This window comes from Neurospora tetrasperma (genome assembly GCF_000213175.1).
Source record: "Neurospora tetrasperma FGSC 2508 unplaced genomic scaffold NEUTE1scaffold_5, whole genome shotgun sequence".
Taxonomy (NCBI): Eukaryota; Fungi; Ascomycota; class Sordariomycetes; order Sordariales; family Sordariaceae; genus Neurospora; species Neurospora tetrasperma.
Window position 1 is genome coordinate 548,289 of NW_009799103.1, and position 22,630 is coordinate 570,918.

Sequence of the window (22,630 nt, forward strand, 5' to 3'; positions counted from 1 at the left end):
CTTCACCTAGTTCACCTAGTTCACCTACATCTAGTTCTACTTCACCTAGTTTACCTAGTTTACCTAGTTCATCTGTTTCATGTAGTTCATGTATTTCATCTAGTTCATCTAGTTCACCATGCTCGCTGCTCACTGCTCACCGTGCTCACCTAGTTCATCTAGTTCATCTAGTTCATCTAGTTCATCTAGTTCATCTAGTTCATCTAGTTCATCTAGTTCATCTAGTTCATCTACTTCACCTATCTATTTCCTCTGGTGTCTTTAGTTCATCTACTTGACCTACTTTACCTAGTCCACCTAGTCCACCTATCTAGTCCACCAATTTGTTTTACCGCGCCCACTATGATCCTGCTTTCCATAGGTATCCACTCATCTACCTGACCAATCCTTTGTCACCGGGAGGGCAGGCAGCTTGAAGTATCTATCTCTTTATCTACTCCTTTCCTCCCTCAAATACACATCCTTCCTACACTGTGACACGTATATATCTAACATCACCTATAGGTGTCCATGAATAAATCAAAGAACCAAAGAGGAGAGAGGGGGGGCTTTGGAACGTCAACTGATAGCCTGTCAATCCATTCGACTATGGGACGGAAAAACAACCGAGAGAATCATACCAGCAAAAGTATCGGCTTAGCGATAGTGGTCGCCCGTCTCGATGATCCGTCAGCTCCTCAAGCTTGACAGTAAGGTGTGAAGTTGCTCTTTGTCCCATTTACTTGAGTATATCACCAACGAACGGGGTGACCTGATCCTCAAGGCGTCGTAACAACCAAAGAAAAAAAAAAAAAAAAAGGGTATAAAGAGAAAGGCATGGAGTTGTAGAAATAGGGTTGGCAACGTGAAATTTTATCATGGTATTCTCCTTTTTTTCCGCCTCGCCATCCTTCAGCTCCGCTAACCTAACAAAAAACCACCCCTCAGTTATTGATCCGCTTGATCTCCGCTACCTTCTTTTTCCCGAACAATACATGAGGTAGTCAGTTGTAAACGTGACAACCACCACCACCCACCACTACTTACCTCACCTCCCCCATCCGTTATATGTACGCGCCTTTACCAATACGCAGGCCTCAACCCCGTAAAACTTCCCAGCGCCGAGTGACTTTCGCCATCTTCCCTCTTACGTTGACCCGCGAGCTATATATTCCTCAAACGTCAGTACGCTACTCATTAATCACCCAAATAAGAGCGTTTTCAAGGAGAGGACGAGAACTCACCTCCAACTGCACCCCCTTATGGACATGCACCAACCAATCCACATAGCTCTGCGCCTCGTTATTCCGATCCTCCACCAACATGCGCGCAAACTCAAACTCGGCCCCGTCAATGCCCTGTCTAGCCAACTGGATCGTCAACCCCTTGCTGCCCCTCACTGTCCGCATATACTCAATGATATTCCTTGTCTGCGCATTCAAGTGCGTCTCCAGGACAGGGATCGTCGACGTGTACGGATCCAGCGACTGGAGCGTCGTCTTGTCCTCGCCAAACAGATCCTGAATGAGGGCGGGCGCGGTCTGCGCGTGCATCCAGAGGAGACAGACTTGGCCGTTGTCGACGAGGTAGACGCCGCCGGGCTCGACGCGGGCGAACGAGGCGCGCAGAGTCGAGGGCATGCGCAGGTGGCCCGTGGTGGCGTCGGGGTAGCCGTCTTCGGGCTGGAGGCTGTGCAGCGGGATGATGCGCGGGTAGAGATAGAGGGAGAGCTCGCGGGCGCCCATGGACCGGATGAGACGCATGTCGTGCACCCGACGGTCTGTGGTCTCGTTGCCGCCCTTGAAGGCGCGGCACTTCAGCATGCCCAACACGTACATGGTGAACTCCTTGAGACGCTCGGGCATGACGAGCTGTTGGGGCGGGTGAGGCACGGCGAGGTGGTTCTTGCGGTAGAGGGCAAGGATGTCGATGGTCTTTTCGGTGAGAGAGGAGCGGACTTCCTTGAGGTTGGCGCTGGTGGTGGAGAGCTTCGTGCTGGCTTCCTTGGCCAGGATCGAGACAATGGCGTCCTGGTCGATGAACTTGATGCAGTCGCGCGCTAGGTCAGAGACGCCGGCGATGACGTTGATGCAGCGCACGCGACGCTGGCCCGAAGCGGTGGTATAGAGCAAGGCAGCCTGGAAGTGTGCGTCCAGCTTGGAGTCGAGCTTGCCGTCGTAGCCAAAGGTGACGGCCAGAGCCTTGTCAGCGTCGATGACGCCAATTTCGAGGTCGGCGCCAAAGGTGTGCTGGATGAAGTTGCCGTGGTAGGCGTTCACTTGGAGGCCGTTGGAGCAGCGGACCTTCATAAGGGCTGCGTAGCCCGTCTCGCGCCTGACTGCGTGGTGGATTTCCAGGGAGAGCTTGGTGCTATCTCGCTGGACGACAAAGTTGGGGTAGAAGAAGGTCTCGCCACCGGTCGTAGAGGAGACATGGCCAATAGTAGCAATATCCAAGTAGCCGCCAGATGGCGAAGCCATGAAGAAATCGGCACCAACACCCAGAGAAACCATCTTCTCGGCCAGTTTCCTCCAGCCAGGGTGCTCGGTAGTGAAGAGCTTCTTGTCAGGCTCTCCACCCGGGTGCTTGCCGTCGTCTCTCATAAAGAGACGGCCAGGACCCCAGGTGGGCAAAGCCGCAAGGGAGCAAAAGACCTTGCCGCCCGTCTTTTCAAGCGCAGCAACAGCCGCGTTCAGTGCGGACAGCAGGGCTGGCTCAGGGTTCTTGATGTTGGAGAACATCTGGGGCAAGCGCGTCAAGAGCGAGCTAATGACAGCCTTGGACTCGTAGGGGTCCACAAAGAGACCATCGCTCAGGGGCAGGAAGGGGTCCTCGATGTCGGGCATCACGATCATCTGGGCCTGCTCGAGCGCAGGGCTGACATTGTAAAAGTGAATCTCCTGGTCAAAGGTGACGAAGCCAACCTTGGCACCGGCGGGAATCTTCCTCTTTGGCTCTCCAGTCTCGTCCTGGTCCTCGCCTTCCTCCGAGCCACCGTACAGAGCACTCAAGATACCTTCGCAGAAAGACTCGAGGAAGCCCTTGTTGTAAGACTCTTGAGTAACATCAATAACGAAGAGGTAGCGCATGCCGACGGGTTCCTTGGTCCAGTACTCCTTGGGAACAACAAACTCGACGGTTCCGCGGGTCAGCTCGGGGCGCTGGTCGCGATCAACGCGGACGCCCTGGGGGCTAAGAGCGCAAAAGTACTCGGGAGGGGTATCATTAGCATAGGTACAAAGGTTGCAGACGAACTTGTTGCCGCCGGCCTTGAACATCATGAAGGGGTTCATATAAGCTCTGCACCTGTGGCAGCGTGGCGGGCCCTGTTCGCCAAAGTCCAGGACGGGGATGGGCAGCTCGCCAGGCTGGGTCTCGGCCAGGGGCTGGAGAAGAAGACCCAGGGGCAAGCCGGTGCTCTTGAGACCCTCTGCGCTTGCCGGCAGGTTGGTCATGGTGAGACGGGCAAACTTGGGCGACGAGTTGCCCTGGTCGAGGGCAACGAAGGACGTGACAGCCGGGGGTGGGACGAGGCGCTCAAAGGTTGGGTATACGTTGGTGTGGAAGTAAGGCTGGACAGCGTCGCGAGAAAGGGGCACGCTGGGGGTATCGTCTGGCGAAGGCTTGCCGCCCTGAGGACCGCCGGCAGCAAAGACACCGGAGCCAACACCCTGGGTAGCGTCCCTTGCGGCGAAGTCGGCGGCAGAGGTTGGGACGGGGCCGAAAGCTGGGCTGGCGGGCATGGGGAACTGGCCATGGCCCGGACCTGGTATCCTGCCGGCGAGGGAGGGGTCGGCGTTGAGGAACTGGGTTGCAGGTATCCCGGCGGGGGGCATGCCGTTGAAGGGCTGGGACGAGCCGGCGGGGGCCTCGACCGTGTGGAAAGCATGGCGGTCCTTCTTTTTCTTTCTCCCGTGGTGATCGGCACCAGCGCCAGCACCCAGAGACATGCCACCCATCTGCGCAGCCAAGCCTACATCATCCATTGGCGACACGGGAGAATGCGCGGGAGGGGCGCCGTAGGGAGAGGGAGCACCGTATTGTTGTTGTTGTTGTTGTTGCTGGCCGTATTCCTGACCGTACTGCTGCTGGCCGTACTGCTGACCATACTGCTGACCATACTGCTGCTGCTGCTGACCGGGAGCATTGTACTCGGCGCCAGGGTGATATGGGTTCGGGGCAACTGGCGGTTGGAACTGGGGAGGCGCCGGTTGTGAGGTGCGGTTGGGATCGTTGGGGTCGAGGGTCTCCCCCTGACCGAGGGCGTGGTACATGGTGTAGTCGGCCATGTTTGGTTTCTGGGAAGGTTGTATTAGGACTAGTATGTCACCGTCGTCGTCGTCGTCGTCGTCGAGTGGTGTTGTTGTTCGTGGTCGCTGTTGTCGTCGTCGTATATACGTGTGTGCTACGGTATTATGGAAGATAGGGGGGCTGCTCTCGGACGAGGGAGCTTGATCGAGATCGGTCGGGTCGGGGTCGTGGTCAAGGCCGGGAAGAGCAAAAAGCGGAAGGACGGTCGTTATCGGAGTTTGTTTTTGTTGTTGTTGTTGATCATGCCCAGCAGCAGATGTGTCTATGTCGTCGAAGCATCACCGCATACTAAGGTACATGGAAGTGGAAGTTTGTTGTTAGTGGTTGAGGCCTGGGGATCGGAGTGGCAGAGGATATAAACTGGGCGACAGTGGTTGCTTCCCCCGGTGGAGGTTATCTGGCTCTATCGGGACCGCTCCAGTCCAGTGTCACCATGGATGTCGAGCTGTCCTTTTCTCGTTTCCATGCGCAAGGCAGCCCGGGGCCCAGCCAAAAGTGGGGCCGCGATGCTGCCGTGTCAATCGCCGGGTGTGTCAGTCCACTGAACAACAGCGCATGTGCCCCCCAAGCTGCCCCTGGAAGTAGGTAGGTACACTAGAAGTGGAAGCAAGGGAATGCAGGTCCGACAACGCCTTTGGTTTGAGGAAGCTTTGCCGGCTGTCAGCCAATCACATCGGCACTTGGCAGCCAGCTGTGACCTATTTTCCATTCAAGAGGTACCTCTACCTCTACTTAGTGCTGCACTACCTAGGAACCCCCCCTGAATGGTCCAATTGGGCCCTGTAACCGCATCTCTGTAAACCGCCAATCCAGCATGGGTCAACAGAGCCTCTTGCACTTCAACGTCCCGTCGCGAAACAACAAACTCCACTAACAAAACATCATCACATTTCCATACTACATCATTCCAGTCGGACACCCACCCCCGGTCTGATGGAGTTCTTGGGCGACTCCCACGCTTACCATCACAGGTAGTTCGACAACAAAATCAAACAAACAATGTTCAGCTTCTGCCCTCTCCAGGGCGCCCTCTCCGACTCGTCAGCCTCCCAGTCGCTGCTGGAGCTCGACGGCGGCGTCAAGATCCTCATCGATGTCGGCTGGGACGAGACCTTTGACGTCGAAAAGCTCAAGGAGCTCGGCAAACAAGCACCGACTCTGTCCCTCATCCTCCTCACCCACGCCACCGTCCCCCATCTGGCCGCCTACGCCCACTGCTGCAAGCACTTCCCACCCTTCCAGCGCATTCCCGTCTATGCGACGCGCCCCGTCATTGATCTCGGCCGTACCCTGACGCAGGATCTCTATGCCTCGACACCCCTGGCTGCCACCACCATATCATCGGCCTCGCTCGCCGAAGTGTCGTATGCCTCGGGATACTCCCAGGCCGCCTCCGCCGAAAACACCTTCCTCCTCCAGCCACCCACTCCCGAGGAGATCACAAAGTACTTCTCTCTAATCCAGCCTTTAAAGTACTCTCAGCCACATCAACCGCTGCCGTCGCCCTTCTCCCCGCCTCTGAACGGACTCACCATTACCGCCTACAACTCGGGCCGCACCCTCGGAGGAACCATATGGCACATTCAGCATGGCTTGGAGTCGATTGTCTACGCCGTCGACTGGAACCAGGCCCGTGAGAACGTGTTTGCCGGCGCTGCTTGGTTAGGTGGAAACCATGGTGGTGCCGGAGGTACACAGGTGATTGAGCAGCTGCGCAAGCCAACCGCCCTAGTATGCAGCAGTCGTACTCCAGACGCCGCCCTACCGCGTGCCAAGCGTGATGAACAACTTATGGAGTCAATCAAGCTGTGTATTGCCAGAGGTGGTACCGTCCTTATCCCCGTCGACTCGAGCGCCAGAGTATTAGAGCTATCATACCTTCTCGAGCACGCCTGGAGAAAAGAGGTCGCCAAGGACAATGACGTCTTCAAATCCGCCAAGCTGTTCCTTGCCGGACGCACCATCAGCAGCACCATGAAGAATGCCAGGAGTATGCTGGAGTGGATGGACGACAGCATCATCAGAGAGTTTGAAGCCTTTGCGGATGAATCGAGGAGGAATAACAGGAGGGATGAGGGTAATCACCAGACAGGGCCAGGACCATTCGACTTCAAATACTTGAGGCTACTTGAGCGCAAGGCACAGATCGACAAGATCCTGCAACAGTCGGACGATGCCGAACCAAGAGCCAAGGTTATTCTCGCCAGCGACACGAGCCTGGACTGGGGTTTCTCCAAGGATATCCTCAAGTCCATTGCCGCTGATGCGCGCAACTTGGTCATTCTAACGGAAAAGCCCAACTTGGAGCCGAACCAAAAACCATCTATTTCGAGGACACTATGGGAGTGGTGGAAAGAGAGGAGGGACGGTGTGGCGACAGAACGCACAAGCAACGGTGACACATTCGAGCAGGTCTATGCCGGTAACCGCGAGTTGGAGATTGAAACCGCCGAACGAAAGGGGCTTGAAGGTGATGAGCTGAACGTGTATCAACAATGGCTGGCAACCCAACGGCAGCTACAAGCTACCCTACAGAGCGGTGGCACCAATCTATTAGAAGCACCGGGAGACGTCCTTGACGACGCTGATTCCGACACCGATAGCGAGTCAGAAGGCTCCGATACGGAGCAACAAGGAAAGGCTCTAAATATCGCAAACACAATGGCCCAAGCAAGTCGTAAGAAGGTAGTATTGAGGGACGAGGACCTTGGTGTCACCATCCTCATCAAGAAAGAAAACGTCTACGACTTCAATGTCCGCGGCACCAAGGGCAGAGACCGCATGTTCCCCGTCGCCATGCGTAGGAGACGTGCCGACGAATTTGGCGAACTCATCCGACCCGAAGACTACCTCCGCGCTGAGGAACGCGAAGACGCCGAGAACCAAGAAGCCGGCCAAGTAAACGCCAACAACCAAGAGCCCGAAGGCCTTGGCAAGAAGCGCAAGTGGGAAGACATCGGCACCGCCGGCAGAGGCAGAGGCGGCGCGGGGCCCAACAAACGTCCCCACCACCACGACCGCCGTCGCCTTTCCGCAGGCGAAGCCGACGCTGCTCCCTTTTCCGAGAACGGCCCAGCGGGCGATGACCTCTCCGATCTCGAAGACGAAGAGGACGAGACCCTCAACGGCCCCGCCAAGCTGGTAGTCACCAAGGAAACTATTCCCGTCCGTCTGCGGATTGCCTTTGTTGACTTCAGCGGCCTCCACGATAAGCGCAGCTTGACCATGCTCATCCCGCTCATCCAGCCGCGCAAGCTGGTCCTCGTCGCCGGCGGCAAAGACGAGACCTTGGCCCTGGCCTCGGACGTCAAGAAGTTGCTCACCGCCCAATCCACTGGTACCGAGTCCGCCATCGAGGTGCTCACCCCCGCAGTGGGCACAACCGTTGACGCCTCGGTCGACACCAACGCCTGGGTCCTGAAACTAGCCGACCCGCTCGTCAAGGGCCTCAAATGGCAGAACGTGCGCGGTCTGGGAATCGTCACTGTCACCGGTCTGCTACTCCCCGGAGGCAAATTCCAGCCGATCGAGGTGGGCGATGGCGATGGCGATGCAGCAAAGCGCCAGAAACTAGAAGACTCTTCGGAAACTCCAACAACTTCCACCGCCCTGGTAAAAGCCGGCACCAACACCTCCCCCACCACCGCCTCCCTCCCCACACTGGACCTCGTCCCGCCAACTCTGGCCTCCTCGTTACGTTCACAAGCCGCCCAACCTCTACACGTAGGCGAACTACGTCTCGCCGACTTGCGTCGGGCCATGCTAAGCGCAGGCCACAAGGCCGAGTTCAGGGGAGAAGGAACGCTGTTGATTGACGATGTGGTGGTTGTGCGCAAATCAACAGCTCAGGGAGGCAGGATCGAGTTGGAGAGCGTGGGGTTGCCGAGTGATACCATGCCGGGCACGACGAGTGGTGGATTGTTGGATGCGGCCATGAAAGTGGGTGGCACGTTCTATGCGGTTAAGAAGAAGATTTATGAGGGCTTGGCTGTTGTTGCTGGGGCTTGAGGGGTGGTGAGAGATATGGGAAGGTATCGTGATGGGAAGCACGTGTGGGAAGCAGGTATGGGAATGCCGGCGTGAATTGGGATTTTGGTTGGGTTGTAATTGATTGTGTATACGAATGTGAGTTCATCACGATGGATAAAATGGCCTCGCTGGTAAGGGGGCCCTAACTGGTGTTTTTTCTATTCTTTTGTCATGCAGTGTCGCTGAAAGCGGCATGAGACAACTCTGCTCTTGCTGGGTCAGTGACAGCGAGAACGTGGCTGACTACCATAGGACCACACACCAATTCAAGACTTGAGTCACTGCACTGCACTCTTCATCATCACTGAATATTTCCCCCCTTGCTAGATAGACAGAGGTACGTAGGCCTTTGTTGACGAGACTGAGACTTTTTTTATTCAATGAGTGATTGCCAGGCACGAGGAATCAAAGGCTCAATCGGAGACATGTGTAGGCCTACAGCATTCCACTGATAACCACCACGAGGAACATCAACAAAACAACAACCAGGGTCAACACTTCACCGGTGCGTAATGGTCTCGGTATCACACCCAGTTATATTTGATTGGACTTGAATCCGATATTCAGGGCAAGGTTCCATTTGGAGTCGCTTGCAGCATCTGCTCCTCCCCTCCATTTCTCGGAAGTAATAGGTACACTGCATGGCACCATCTCGGCTTCCATTTACGCCGGCTTCAATTGTAGGAAGAGCTCTGGGGGTTGTCTGGTCTTCCAAGGCCCTGGAAGTTCATTCATTGGTGGTGAAGTCGAACTGAGACAGGAGCAACTCAAATATATCATCAACCTGAGATGACGTAATCCCTCTCTTTCCTCCAAGATTCTAGATCTCAGCTTCACTTTTTCTTTTGACTTTGCCTCTCACTGCACTTACTTACGTCTCTGACAGCCGCAGTGCATCGTCATGTCTCACAACCTTCGTTTTGGATTCTCTTGTTGTTGGTACAGCTGGCCTGTTAACCAAGTAACCGGCTTGTACATATCCCCAGCGGTCACCGTGCCTCTCGTTCGTTTCGTTCTCGGCCAACTTGTATGACAGTCATTGCTTTCTACCACCCATTCTCCTATGCAGAGGGACAAAAGACAACTTTGTTGAGGATGAAACTTTTGATTCCAGTATTTCGATTCGTCCTCGTCGCCAGTCTTCTTGGACGTATTTTGTGTGTTCCGTTAGCTGGAAACGATAGTAAGTCGCCCAACTCTACAAGGAAACCAAAGACAGGGTAGCGATTGGCTGACTAGGAAACCTAGGATTAGGAGATCGTCCCTACGATGTTGATCAACAAGTTCGTCACGTTCGTACCCGCTATCAACCTTCGCGGCTGGTGGATATTCCTCTCCACGTGGACGACACCGCACCAAAGGCTATAGCAGATTTCGAGAATGATGGAAGGAAATCTACGCCAGAACTCCAAACACCATCCACCGGTACAGGGCAGAGTATTGAGGCTGAGGGTGTGATATTGGCGGCAAGAGGAGATGCCTCCACCGACCAAGCCGACACCGCAGTGACAGGAACAGACATCGAGGTTGAAGAGGTGGCCATCTACACGGACGAGAACGCACAAACGGTCAGCACAGAGACCAACACCATCCCCATAGTCTCACCAGCAACGCCCTCTTCCTCATCAACCTCATCATCGGCATCCTCGTCTTCATCTTCATCCCCGGCAGTCATCACAACCCTCAAACCAAAAACCAAACGCACCAACCGCTCCTCCTACCTTTCATTCAACAAGGCAAACCAAAAACTCATCAAACCCATCAAGCACACCAAGCTCACAAACACGCCTCCATCAACCAACGACGACACACCAACAATCCTCCCCGACACCACCACCACCACCACCACCACCACCACCTTCACCCACCCCGGCTTCCTCCCCCAACGTCTCCCCGGCATAACCTACGCCCCCTACGACCTAACAGGCTGCCGCTCCCCCGCCAACATCACCTCCGACTTCGCCATAATCGCCCAAACGCGTCTCTACTCCTCCGTCCGCATCTACGGCGTCGACTGCTCCCAAGTCCTGCACACCCTCCGCGCCGCCTCCTCCGTCTCCTCTCCCCCTTTAAAACTCTTCCTCGGCATCTTTTCTCTATCCGACCTCTCCTCGCAACTCACCACCTTGATCAAAGACGTGCAGACCTTCGCCGTCACTGAAAAAATATCTGTGGACGACGTCTGGACCAACATGATTGACACCATCTCCGTCGGCAACGAGCTCGTCAACAACGGCCAAGCCACCCCCGCGCAAGTGTTGGCGGCTGTGCGTACAGTAAGGAAGGTATTGCGAAGGGAGGGATACCGTGGTCCTGTAGTCACTGTCGATACTTTCGTTGCTGTTTTACAACATCCTGAACTGTGTAGTAGTTCCGAGGTGGATTACTGCGCGGTGAATGTCCATCCGTTTTTTGATGCGCATACGGAGGCGGAGCGGGCGGGGGAGTTTGTCAGGAGGCAGGTGATGAATTTGAGGGAGGTTATCAATCCCAAGACCCAGGCCCAGGCCCAGGCCCAGGGGAATGACCTGTCTCAGGGGACTGACCCAAATCAAGGGAAAGGGGATAAGGGAGGGGAACGACGGAAAAAAAGGGTGGTGGTTACCGAAACGGGATGGCCCAAGCAGGGAAATGCAAATTACCGGGCGGTTCCCGGACGATGGGAACAAAAGACGGCGGTGGAGGGCGTGATGAAGGCTTGGAGAGAGGGAAGCCAGAGGGGGTTTGTTGGAGACGATGGAGATTTTGAGCTGTACTTGTTTACGGCGTTTGATGATGAGTGGAAGAAGGCGGATAAGGGCACGTTTTATGCGGAGCAGTTTTGGGGGATACATGATCGTTGATTTCTTCCTTTTCTTTTCTTCATTTTTTATGTTCTTGTTGGCTATGTATATCCTCTTGTTGGCTATGTTGGGCGTTATGTGGGGGGCTACCTATCGTTCTACAGTTTTTGTTTCTCGGTTTTTCTTGGTGAGGTCGATGGTCTGGGTCCTCTTCTACTTTCTACGTCTACTTATTTATTTATATATCATTTTGTTGGGTGGATTTCTTGGACGGTTTACGAGTTACGAATATTTGGCTTGGGATCAATCATGGGTATCTAGGTATTAGAGAGGGGGAGGACATTGGACTCATCAGGTGTAGATGAGAGAGATATGTGATAGGCAAGACTGAAGGTACTTAGGATAATGGTTACCAGGCAGGCTTCATAGGGGGGAATGATAACAAGCAGAATAATACTTCTTCCACCCAAGATCTTATATATACCGCAATTTAACAGTTTCACTCGACGCCGAGGCTATGTAGTGGTAGTGTATCCAATACCATTCACATCATCACATTACGTATTAACTATCTATCTTGGTCTATCGTAGCATCCATCCATCCTTCTACCCTCCGCCATTGCTTCCCGGCCTTTTCTTCCAGCCCATCATCCAATTCATATTCATGTCATTTCACACCATTCATTTTACTTTTTTGTCCCCCCATTCCATTTCATAAAGCCTACAAGCCCATATCCCGTCTTCTAACCTCCATAACCCCCTTTCGCTGTCTTTATGGATTATCTCAACGTGGCTGCTGTGGGAAATAATCCATAAAGTGTTTTTACAGCAACATAGTGTGGAACTAGACAAACAAAGAAAGAAAGGGAACAAGTAAGTGCAGGAAGAAGTCTACCAGCTCTTCAACTAAGCAGTAGGAACACCCAACTTGTTATTCCCCTTCTTGGTCATGACCTTGGTGATGGCGTGACGAATCGCAATGCCGGCCTTCTCCGTCTCCTTCTTAGACAGGCCAGAAGTGACGCAGACCTTGAGGGCCGGGGTGGCGGTGTAGACGTTGTCCTTGAGGCCCATGTGGGTGGTGATGGGACCGCCCTTGAGGCGAGTGACGAGGATGTTGTTTGCGAGGCACTGTCGTTTTGTTAGTATTATCATATGGGGAAAAGAAGGAAAACAAAAAACATACCTCATCAGCAACCTCCTGCAGCAAACGCTCCTGATCCTCCGCCGTCAGCCTCCTCGCTTCCACCACCTGCGGCTTCAGCACCAACAGCAAAATCGGATTCTCGGGCGCGCTGGTGCAAATCACCCAATCACTCTTGGGATCCAACTGCGCCCTCATCAACCGGATATTCTCCCTGCACACGCCCAACGTCGCGTCGGGGTTCTCCTGAATGACGTGCAAGCTCTCGCTGGCGATGATGGCCAACATAGCCGGCAACGCGGCCGAAAACGTATAACTCGCGGCCGTCAAGCGCTGATGCTCCACCACGTCCTTGGGTCCCGCACAGAACCCGCCGCCGGCACAGAGGGGACCAGCGAGCGAGCCAACAATCATGTCCACCTGGGTAGGGTCGACGTTCTGCGCCTCGGTCAGGCCGCGGCCGGTCCGGCCCAGGACGCCAAACGACCACGTCTCGTCCAGCATGATGCGGAACTTGTACTTCTCCTTGAGCTCGATCAGGCGGGGCAGGTCGTTCATCTCGCCCGTGGTCTCGAACAGGGCCTCGGTCACGAGAAAGCGGCGCGTCAGCTTCTTGGTGCGGGCCTGCTCGGCCACCACCTTGGCCATGACGCGCTCGAGGTCGTCCAGGTCGTTGTGCGCGTACCACCGAATGTTGGAGCGCGAGATCTCGAGGCCGCGCCGGATCGAGTAGTTGACGGCCCGGTCGGCCACAATGATGTCGCCACGCTTGCAAAAGGCCGGGATCACGGACGAGATGGTGGAGAAGGCTTGCGCGTACACGATGCAGCCTTCGGTACCAATGTAGTTGGCAATGTCGGCCTCGGCGCGCATGTGCACGTCCTGGGTGCCGTAGAACTGGGGCGGGCCGCAGGGGCCGACGCCGTAGGTGCGAAGGGTCTGGATGGCTTTTTCTTTGATTTGCTCGTTGGCGTTGAGGTTGTAGAAGTTGTACGAGGCGAGGTTGGTGACGGTGCGGCCATTGGCGAGCTTGGATTTGGGGCCGGTTGCGCTGTGTTTGCGACTTTGTGTAAGCACATTGGGTCTTCTCCTTCTTCTGGTTTGTGAGCATCGATAGGAGAAAATCTTACCCAACAATGATTGGCAACTTCTCGGACTCCATCTCCTCGAGGACGGTCATGTTCGGCACGAGAGGCTCGGGGGTCCATTCGTCAACGAGCTCATCGATTTCCTGTTTGTCCCAGCATCAGCACTTGGTCCTCCCTCTCTTTAACGCCTTATCCCCCGTGTGGAACTCACATCGTCAGTCAACTTGATAAAGTTCTGCTTCGAAGTCGAGTAGGCCGGCGCCATAAGGTATCTGATGAAGAAGATGACCAGGACCAGCTCGATAGCCGAGCGCACCGGATCGTTCTGGTACGATGACCTGACATAGCGGATCAGGACTGCGGACCCCGGCACCTTTTGGAAGGCCGTGATGGCTTCGTTGAGCCATTCGGTCAGGTGGGTTTGGAGTTCTTGGAGCTCCATCTTGTCTCGTTCTTTCGTCTGGTAGCCTCAAGTTGGTGGCTCGTTGGATGCGACGCGATGCGATCAAAGGATGGCGCTCGAGGTGTGCGATGCGGCTGGCGGACTGGGTGGGAATCGGATGATGCGCGTGCCGGCTGCGTCCCTCTAGTAATCGTCGACCGAGAACGAGAGAGGTACCGCTGGGGAACCTCGATGATCTCTCGTCTCCGTCGTACGTAGTATGTGGAGAAAGGTTCACGGGAGAGGAAGCAGAAACGACCAAGCTGTCTGTCTCTATCTTGCCCACAAGTAATCGGAGAAGTTGGGCGGTCAAGAAATCCACGTGTCGGACCCTTCGGAGTGTTCCAGTAGCTGCTGTGTAGAGGCACCACCATCATACACAGGCCCATTCAGCACCAAAGGTCCCTAAGCCTGGACGCTCCAAGAGCCAATCACCCTTGCTTACCTTTGGATTTTTCAGGTGCTGCAGAAGCTCAGGGGTAACTGTCCAGTTGACCAATCAATACGGTTTAAACATCGGATCTCGGCTCAAACCGCCCCCACCACCGAGTCTGCCTCGAATCGATTGTTCACAACAACACCACCAGCCCACAATAACATACGTCCCCACGTTAAACAATGTATAAGGTCACGAGCTAGGAAGTGCAAGTGTGTAGTGCAACAGGAAAGGGTTTCGCTCTAATACTAGTAGTACTAAGTGTAGAATCTCCGCCAGACTAGATATAACATGAGTAAAAAAGGTACTAGAAAAGAACACAACCCAGTGTGCGTGCAGAATGAAAGTGTGTCAAGAAGACAAAGACAAGTCTAGAAAAGCCGTGTGTATCATCATGCCTTTGAACCGCAGCCGCCACCCACCGTCGCCGAACCCAATCCCCGTTTCTTCGCTACTGTCACGCTCATCCATATGTAAAGATTTTGCCCCATTGCAGTCCAGGTGTAGCTACTCAAGGAGCAAGATGAGGGAACAGAGGGAAGAAACAAACATAGATATGTCAACACCGAATACACTAGACCTCTTTCTCACACACACACACCATTCGACCGAGTTTTACACCACAATTCATGATTTCCGTTGCTACTAACCACGCAAAACCCAAAAACAAAAATAAATATCGAAACAAAAAAAACACCAGAGAACTGGTACTAGAGTGTCAAACCAATTAACCCTATGCTACCATACCAGTTCTCCCCTTTTTTTGCTTCTTCATCTTAAAATGCCATCCTCCTTTCAGCCTTGCTAGTAGCCTTGGCGACATAGTCCGATGTTGTCGTCGGGGTCCAGACACCAGAGTAGTTAGTAGCCTTGGTTCCCGTCTCCAGGCGACCTCTGGTGTCGTCATTGTCACCAGAAGGTCCCAGCTTCCAGGGGTACTGCCTGAGGATCAAGCTTCCACCGCCAAAACTGTTGACCACGTCGAGCGTGTCAGTAGGAAGCTGTTTGCCGGCCACAATCGGTCCAACAATCAGGGCGACAAAGATGACAAGCAGGACAAAGTAGAGGATCGCATAGCGGATCACACGTCTCCTCCTGAGCTTCGTCTGCTTCAACGAGTAAATGGGGGCACGAATTTGACGGCTACAAAGATATTGCGTTAGCAAGAGAGTCAAAACAAAGCGCAGAACAGGTTGGAATGACATACCTTGGACGGAGCCAGAAGAGAATGACCGAGTGGAGCACATCGACCTTGGGGATGATAAGGACGGGGAACATGGAGAACAGAATCAGGTGGCCAAGGATAAAGTCGGCGCCAAACATGCTGAGCTCCGTGATCTTGGCAAGCCACTCACGAGCAGGTTGCGAAACCGAGTGCCAGCCCATAGAGTACCACTTGCCCGTCCAGAAGGCAATGTTGGAGGTATCAGTCTTGAACTCACGAGTCAAGGCCAACGAGACAATCATCTTGATGATGAAGCGCTGAATCGAGACCATGGCGATCATGCCGAGGAGCGTAGGGGTAAACTCAAAGTTCTGCAGGACGAACATGACTTCGAACATAACCAAAAGGATAATGACCGACATACCATGGGCAATGGCGGCCAGAACACTACCAAACTTCTTGCAGCACATGCTCAACAGAGGACCCATGCAGCAGGCCATGCCGAACAAGCCACCAAGGACACCGGCGTTGACAGCCATGGGCGCAAACGTGACAACCAAGAGACGGATCAAGGCGGCGGTAGGCTGGATGCTATCGTCGTTGGCATGGGGTCCAAAATCGCCCTTGACACCAGTCTGCGCGTTGATGAACAGGTACGGAATGGTCGTCAAGCAGACAAGGATGAAGGGGGTAAGCATCTCGGACCAGAACAGGTTGGTGATGGCAGCCCTGGCAACATCGCCCGAAAGCTTGCTCGACGGGTCTCCGATAATCTTGCGCTTGAAACCAGTGATTCGAATACGCGAGAGACGGCAGAAGGTGATCCAAGACGAGGCGTGCGAGCGAGAGTTACCACGCGAGAGCCAGCGGAGATACTCGCGGTAGTCGATGAAGAAATCGCCCCAAGAGAACTGGTGAGGGTTGTAGAGGAAGGGCGAGATGACCAAGGCCATGAGCGAGATCCAGAAGTAGATCAGGGCAGCGTGCCAGACAGTCAGGCAGGCAAAGAGCAACATCATGACCAATCTGGCTCCGAAGTAGATCGAAGGACCGGCGAAACGGGAGTAGAGAACACCAAAGGGAATACGCGCGGTGGCGAAACCACGACCGGTACCGATATACCTGGCACCACCGAAGGACAAATCTTGCTGGACAGAGTTGGCGTAGATCTGACAGACGAACACTTCGAAGAAGGGCGAGAGCGAAAGGATCTGCTTGATGAAACGAGTCGCAGAGCGGATCACACCCTTCTCCATCATCTCCTGGACTATCAGGGGAACGAAGGCAAGGAACAAGACGAAGATAATCGAGAGAACACAGCGGTAAACCCAGTCCAGAAGAGCGTCGGTGTTGGAGCAGCCGGTGGGGAAGAGGGCATCGGTAATGGGAACCTCGCGGTTATACTCGCAGCGGATCGTCTCATGACGCAGTACGCCGATGTTAACGCAGCAAAGCATGAAGAGCTGGACCGAGAGCATAATGAACATGTTGTTCAAGTGGAAACCGGGATGGGCGTAGTAGAAGGACAGGAAACGATCGATGGGGAGCTGAGTTCCAAGGTAGTGGTACTCGCGAGAGAGCAGCTGCTCACCCATACCAGTTCCAATCTTGGTGGTGAAGTTGAGAATGGAGCCGAAACCCAAATCACGACCCTTACCACACTGGTAGTAATCGCAGTGCTTGATGCGGCCACCACGCAGAAGAGCGTTCATACCAGCGTAAATATCCTCGTTCAGATGCAAACCCTTTTGAGCCTTGGAGACACCACCACGGGTAGTCATGAAGATACCGTTGAGGAAATCAGGATGACCGTAATGGAGCTTGCCACCAATCTGGGCCAAGGTTCTGGCGAAGAGCGTACCGAATGTCTGTTCCTTACCGGCGGCAATATCACCGAGGATACCAATGTTCTCGGAGAAAATGTACTCACGAGCACCGAGAATGGCAACAGGGTGGCGGACCTCGTTCTTGACACCGGGAGTGTAGGGCGAAAGGTTGTCGGTCTTCATCTCCTCGAACTCGGCCAATACGCTGCGGATCTTAAGGCACTCCTCGAGATAGTTGTCTTGGTTGGCATCGATAAGCTGGATGTACTCGCCGCGGTAGAAGATGATGGCGTGGTTCTGGTTGTCGGACTTTCCGTCACCGAGAATGGGGTTTCCGGAAAGCTGGATACGGAACTTGGGCCGGCGCGAACCGTTCTCCATGATCTCAGAGTGACCGTCGATGAGAGCAGAGTACAGACGAGGCTCCTCACCTTCGGCAAGAGGAGGCTCTTCGTCAAGGTAGGCGATTTGGAGATCGGGGTAAGCGCGCAACAAGAACTCGGCGTTCTCCATTTCCTCCTTCTTGAACTTGGCGAAACGCTGCATGGAAATGCAGAGCTTGAACTTGCGACGAGCCATGCGCTCCAGCTCACGCTCGAGCTTGTCGGAGTTACCGCCAAACATCTGGACGACTTCGGGGTTCTCGACACGGTAGAGAAGCTTAATGGCACGAGCGTAGTTCATGAAACCCGAGACGGTACGGTACAAGGTCTGGAAGCGAAGCGAGGCCCAAATACGGGTTCTGAGGGTATACTCGGGTGCCGAGGACTTGAAACCGATGCAGTAGAAGGGAAGATCGTCGATCTTGCTCTTGACGGTCTCCTTCTCCTTCTCCTTTTCCTTCTCCTTCTCAGTCTCGCCGTTGAACTGCGAGGTCTCATCCGCGAGAATCTTGGTGTCCTTAACGAAGCAGTCCCATTCGTGGGGATGGAGCTGCTTGAGGTATTCCAGGAGAGTGACACGCGAGTAGGGCTCATCTTCACGAATGATTTCACGCAGAGAAAGAAGAATCTTTTCGCTGTAGTGAGGAATCATGACAGTGAAGGTAGGCATGTTGTCAACAGGGAGGGGCTCGGGGATGGGAGTAGAGAGCGACTGGGCGAAGAAGGAAATTCTGCGCTCGGCTTCGCTGTACTGAGGGAAGAACTCGGTCTTGAAAGACTGGTCTTCCTGGGAAACGAAGAAAGTGGGGGCACGCAGAGTACGCTTGCCTTCCTGCTCAGAGGGCACCTGGTGGTAGAGGAGCTTCTGGACGTGATCAATGGCCAGAAGGTGCTCGCGGTACATGGAGATGACGATAGCATTCCAGATCTGGGAGATGAGGACCTTGGGCTTGTACTTGATCTCCATGTCCGTAGTGGCGAGAACCTTGGAGTAGATACGCTTGGGCAAGCGAGCGTAGACGTTTCTCCAAGGAGTCCAGATCGAGGAACCAAGGTAGAAAGCTCTGGCGACCGAGAAGACGGAGTTGATCAAGACGTACCACAGATACGTATCGAGGAAGAAGAAGATCATACCAGTGAAGATCATCAGACCCATCGTGATTTGCGGCTGGTACGGGCAGAGATACGTCTTCAAAATCGAGTCTCCAAGACATGACCTGGTATCCATAAGACCAATGTAACGAATTGGGTCACGAATCGACAGTGTCAAATACACGTACGACTCTCCGAACTTGGCGCCGAAAACCACAACCCACAGACCAAACGACATGGCCATGTCATGACCGTTGAGGCGAGGCCAGCTGGCAGTAAATGTCTGACTGGCGACGTACTTGCGTGAGTTCTTGGTGAGGTAACTGCCGAAGAGACCACCCAGAGGCATCACGGCAAAGAACAAGAAGGTGACGAGAGCGATAAAGAAGTGAACGATGCCGACGATATAGACAGGGGTGCTGTTCTGATGATCAATCAGAGCCTGGCCTGACAGGCCCGGAAGGAAGACATAGACACCAGGAGCCAAGTTGATGATGAGGACGAAGACCATGAACAGCATTCGCTTGGACAGATGCTGCGCACCAGACCATCTGCGAGGAACATAGGCCCATTCTGCCAGAGTTGCTCCAAAGTTGATCAGCGAAGCGACAGCACCACCGAAACCGACAAAGGACCACATGGCAGCCTTGGGAGGTGACTGGTTAACCTGCTGTTCGTACATGGGAGTGATGATGGTAGGCATGTTGTAGGCAGTGTAGAACCAGAACATGGTCAAGTGAATGATCCAGATACGGTTGAAGTTGACAAGCATGTGGAACCACGAGCGTGTCTCCCTGTAGGTCTTGAAGAAGCACTTCTTCCAGTTGACATCCTTGAGCTTGAGATAACGCTCAGCGGGAGGGACGTCCACCAGCTTGCTCTTGTCCTCAAGAACGATACGGTTGATACCTTCGGGATACCAGAAGAGCTGGTTGCAGTCATCATAACCGATAATCTGCTCGTGATCTCTTTCGCGACGGACGTAGACACCTTCGTAGATCTCGTAACCCTGATCGCGGCAGTAGCGATACAGCGGGGTGATGACGTTGTTGAGGAAGGTGAACTCCTCAACGGGCTCGACCATGTTTTGGCACGCGGGCGAGTTGAGATAGTCATCGGCGCACTTGAAGAGGAAGCACAGACACTCGGGCATGAAGCGGACCTGGTTGGCTTCGCCCCAAATCAGGAGATAAAGGGCAAGCTGTCGCACACGGTCATGCTGCGACATCCTGTTCATGCGAGTCTTCCAACGGAACTCGGCCGCCTCCAACGAATCATCACCCTCCAGCTCTTGAAGGATCTCGGCTTCGTTTTGGGGCTCGTCACCCTTGGCCTTTTTCTTGGTGCGCTTCAGGTTGCCCTTCTTGCCCTTGATGTTGGCGAAACCGACGGCATCGTCCAGATCCAGATGGGCAGCGAAGTACCACTTGCGGTAGTTTGCGTTGTCGCCACCGATGTAGTCGGCATGGAGCGAGAGAAGAGCCTGGTTGGGAGTCATACGAGAAGCACGGGAGTCGAGAAGCGTCATGAGATGGTCGTACATGTTGCGCATGCTGTCACGCTGGAAACCGAACTTTGCGCAGAGATCCAAAAAGATGTCCTCCACCTCCTCCTTCGAGAGGGGGATTTGGGCATCCGACGTCCAGGCGGGATACGGTTCCTTGGAGCGCTGGCCGGCAGGAAGAACGTTACCGTAGTCCATGCCGTAGTTTGGTGTCGACGCGCCAGACGAGCGGTTTCCGCCGTACGAGATCTGCGAGGAAGGAGGGCGATAACCCCGGGCACCGCCCTGGTCGCCATACTGACTGTCGTAGCGCTCATCGCCACGGCCATAGTAGTCCATCTCGGCGGCACGGGCCATGTCGGACCTCATGGTGAAATCGCTAAAGGTCTCGGAATCCTCCTCAGAGCCACGAGCGGCATGGTTGTCTCGATAGCCGCCGGCCTGGTCGTAGCCATGCTGGTCGTAGTAGCCGTTGTCGTAACCCTCCTGAAACCCTTCATGGTTGTCGTAATAACCACCATCCTGGTGGTACGGGTTGTTTGGGTCGGCGTTATAGTAGCCGCTGCAAGACAGGACAAAGCGTCAGTCGCAGGCGTTCAAAAAAAAAGGGGGAAGAGAGCAAGATTTGGGGAACATACGACTCATCATAGTAACCTTCGCCATGCTGACCGCCGGCAGCGTGTCCTCCATTACGGTTATCATAGTACTGCTGATCGTCGTTGTAATACGCGTCACCATTTCCATTTGCGTTGGGAGCATGGCCGTAGCCATCATCGTGATGGCCTCCGCCGCCTTGCTGAGGGTATCCCGACATATTGGGCAATTAAAGCTGGGCGGGACAGGTCAGCGGATTGAAAGAATATATAATATGGGCTGTGGCGGGTCGAATTTTGGACAACTTACCTGATCAGAAGCGCATGGGAGACAACGAATCAAGGAATGGGATAATTAACGTTTGGACCAAAAACTGGGAATTGTTGCCGAGTGGTGCTTGCGATAATGCAGCAGCAAAGCGACAACAGCAACGACGATTACTAAAGCTGGTATGCGTAGAAATAGCAGAAGTGGCGGGCCACTGCAATCAATGCAGCTCCTTCCTGGTGTTGTTTGATGATGGTGAGCGGTGGGTGCTGAAGAGCCGTCTATCGGTGTCGTGAACCGGTGTAGCCCAGGGGCGCAGGCAGGTGGTGCTGGCGTTGACTGTCTGCTGCTGCAGGCAGTAGTGCTGCGGTGGGCGTCGGGCTTGCAATTCTAAGCGTTGTTTTGTCGATGAGCAGCGATAACGAGTCGAACCGAATGATTTATTATTTCTTCTCTTTTTTTTTTCCTTTCCAAACTACCCGCTCTGCTTTTCTTCTCTGCAAACAAAACGATTGGCGCGGTGACTTGGCGGTGGGCAAATGCCAACGACGCAGGCCTCCTGGGAAAATCAATCAATCGCGCGACGGAACGAGCGATGAGGGGAAGGGAGGAGGCGAGTGACAGAAAGTTGCCGGTGAGCGAGTGTAAAGGGAAGAAGGGAGAAAGGGGAAAGAGAGGAGGGAGAGGGGGGGAAGGTAAAAAATCAAACGAAGTGGAAAGTCAACAAGCTGACAGGAGTCCTGGTACACTACTAGTGTCGTTGGTTGAAGAAGGCGGAAGCCGGGAAGGGGGAGGGGGGGGGAGGACTGGAGCAAGAGAAGTGGGAATGGGAGTGGGAGTGGGTGGGATAAGGAAAAGTGGATGCCAGGCAGGTGGGAATGGAAATGGAAGGGCAGTGTGTGGAAAGGTGCGTGGATGGAAAGCGAAAGCAAAAAAAAAAAAAGGAGGCAGCGACTGGGATGGACTGGGACTGCGCTGGAACATGGAAGATCCAGTGCCCGTCGTGGGTGTTGTGTGTCTGCCACACCTGATACCTCCGGCTGCTGGGAGTTTCCAGGCAATTGCAGCGGGATCCATCCATCCCTCAATGACCCATCCGGCCTCGTCCAGCAACGCGTTTCGTCAGTCAGTCACCACACCTACTTCACGGCAGGACCTGACCGTCCCGACAGCAGGGTAGAACCTCAGTGGTTGCAACAGGCCCGCGGGTGGGCAGCAGTGGACTGGACGAAAAGGCATCGGCGTCTCTGACTGGTCGCTGCATCGCTCGCTTCATCGACGCTGTTCAGGGGGAGCACTGTTTGGCAGGGATCGTGGAAAATGGGAAATGTGGCACCCGGCAAGGGGGAACGAAGGAAGTGAGGTGGAAGGGGGAGGGGGAACCGTTTGTGTCCTTGTGGATTCCCACCGTGCATTGCCTGCTTCTTTCTTCCATTTTTACTGACCTAGTAGCGTCTTTCACTCCCGCAATTCTGGTACCCCAGGTGCCCAGTTAGATACTGATGGGAGTGTTTGAAAAAGAACCGAAGCTCCAAAGAGGGCGACGCGAGAGAACGAACGAAGAACCATAAAGCGCTGTCAGAGTTT

General features: G+C 54.3%; 5 protein-coding genes across 5 annotated transcripts; 2 read left to right on the plus strand and 3 right to left on the minus strand.

The window, feature by feature from the left end:
* Window positions 1-838: 838 nt before the first annotated feature.
* Window positions 839-4,360, minus strand: NEUTE1DRAFT_66489 (uncharacterized protein; the record flags this gene model as incomplete). The annotated part of the gene is made up of 2 exons (XM_009854663.1): window positions 839-1,143; window positions 1,224-4,360. 2 exons carry the CDS (start codon window positions 4,266-4,268, stop codon window positions 1,060-1,062), a joined length of 3,129 nt encoding a protein of 1,042 aa, XP_009852965.1.
* Window positions 4,361-4,723: 363 nt separating this feature from the next.
* NEUTE1DRAFT_130968 (uncharacterized protein) lies at window positions 4,724-8,622 on the plus strand (the record flags this gene model as incomplete). Its single annotated transcript, XM_009854664.1, has 3 exons — window positions 4,724-4,818; window positions 5,202-5,261; window positions 5,298-8,622. The coding sequence occupies 3 exons, from the start codon at window positions 4,724-4,726 to the stop codon at window positions 8,296-8,298; spliced, it is 3,156 nt and encodes a 1,051-aa protein (XP_009852966.1).
* Window positions 8,623-9,414: 792 nt separating this feature from the next.
* Window positions 9,415-11,162, plus strand: NEUTE1DRAFT_102550 (uncharacterized protein; the record flags this gene model as incomplete). Its single annotated transcript, XM_009854665.1, has 2 exons — window positions 9,415-9,502; window positions 9,604-11,162. The coding sequence occupies 2 exons, from the start codon at window positions 9,415-9,417 to the stop codon at window positions 11,160-11,162; spliced, it is 1,647 nt and encodes a 548-aa protein (XP_009852967.1).
* A 464-nt stretch (window positions 11,163-11,626) lies between these two features.
* Window positions 11,627-13,776, minus strand: NEUTE1DRAFT_147718 (uncharacterized protein; the record flags this gene model as incomplete). Its single annotated transcript, XM_009854666.1, has 4 exons — window positions 11,627-12,233; window positions 12,289-13,297; window positions 13,377-13,477; window positions 13,546-13,776. 4 exons carry the CDS (start codon window positions 13,774-13,776, stop codon window positions 12,009-12,011), a joined length of 1,566 nt encoding a protein of 521 aa, XP_009852968.1.
* Window positions 13,777-14,432: 656 nt separating this feature from the next.
* Window positions 14,433-20,996, minus strand: NEUTE1DRAFT_123618 (1,3-beta-glucan synthase component GLS1; the record flags this gene model as incomplete). Its single annotated transcript, XM_009854667.1, has 3 exons — window positions 14,433-15,355; window positions 15,420-20,744; window positions 20,821-20,996. The coding sequence occupies 3 exons, from the start codon at window positions 20,994-20,996 to the stop codon at window positions 14,989-14,991; spliced, it is 5,868 nt and encodes a 1,955-aa protein (XP_009852969.1).
* Between the last annotated feature and the right edge of the window lie 1,634 nt (window positions 20,997-22,630).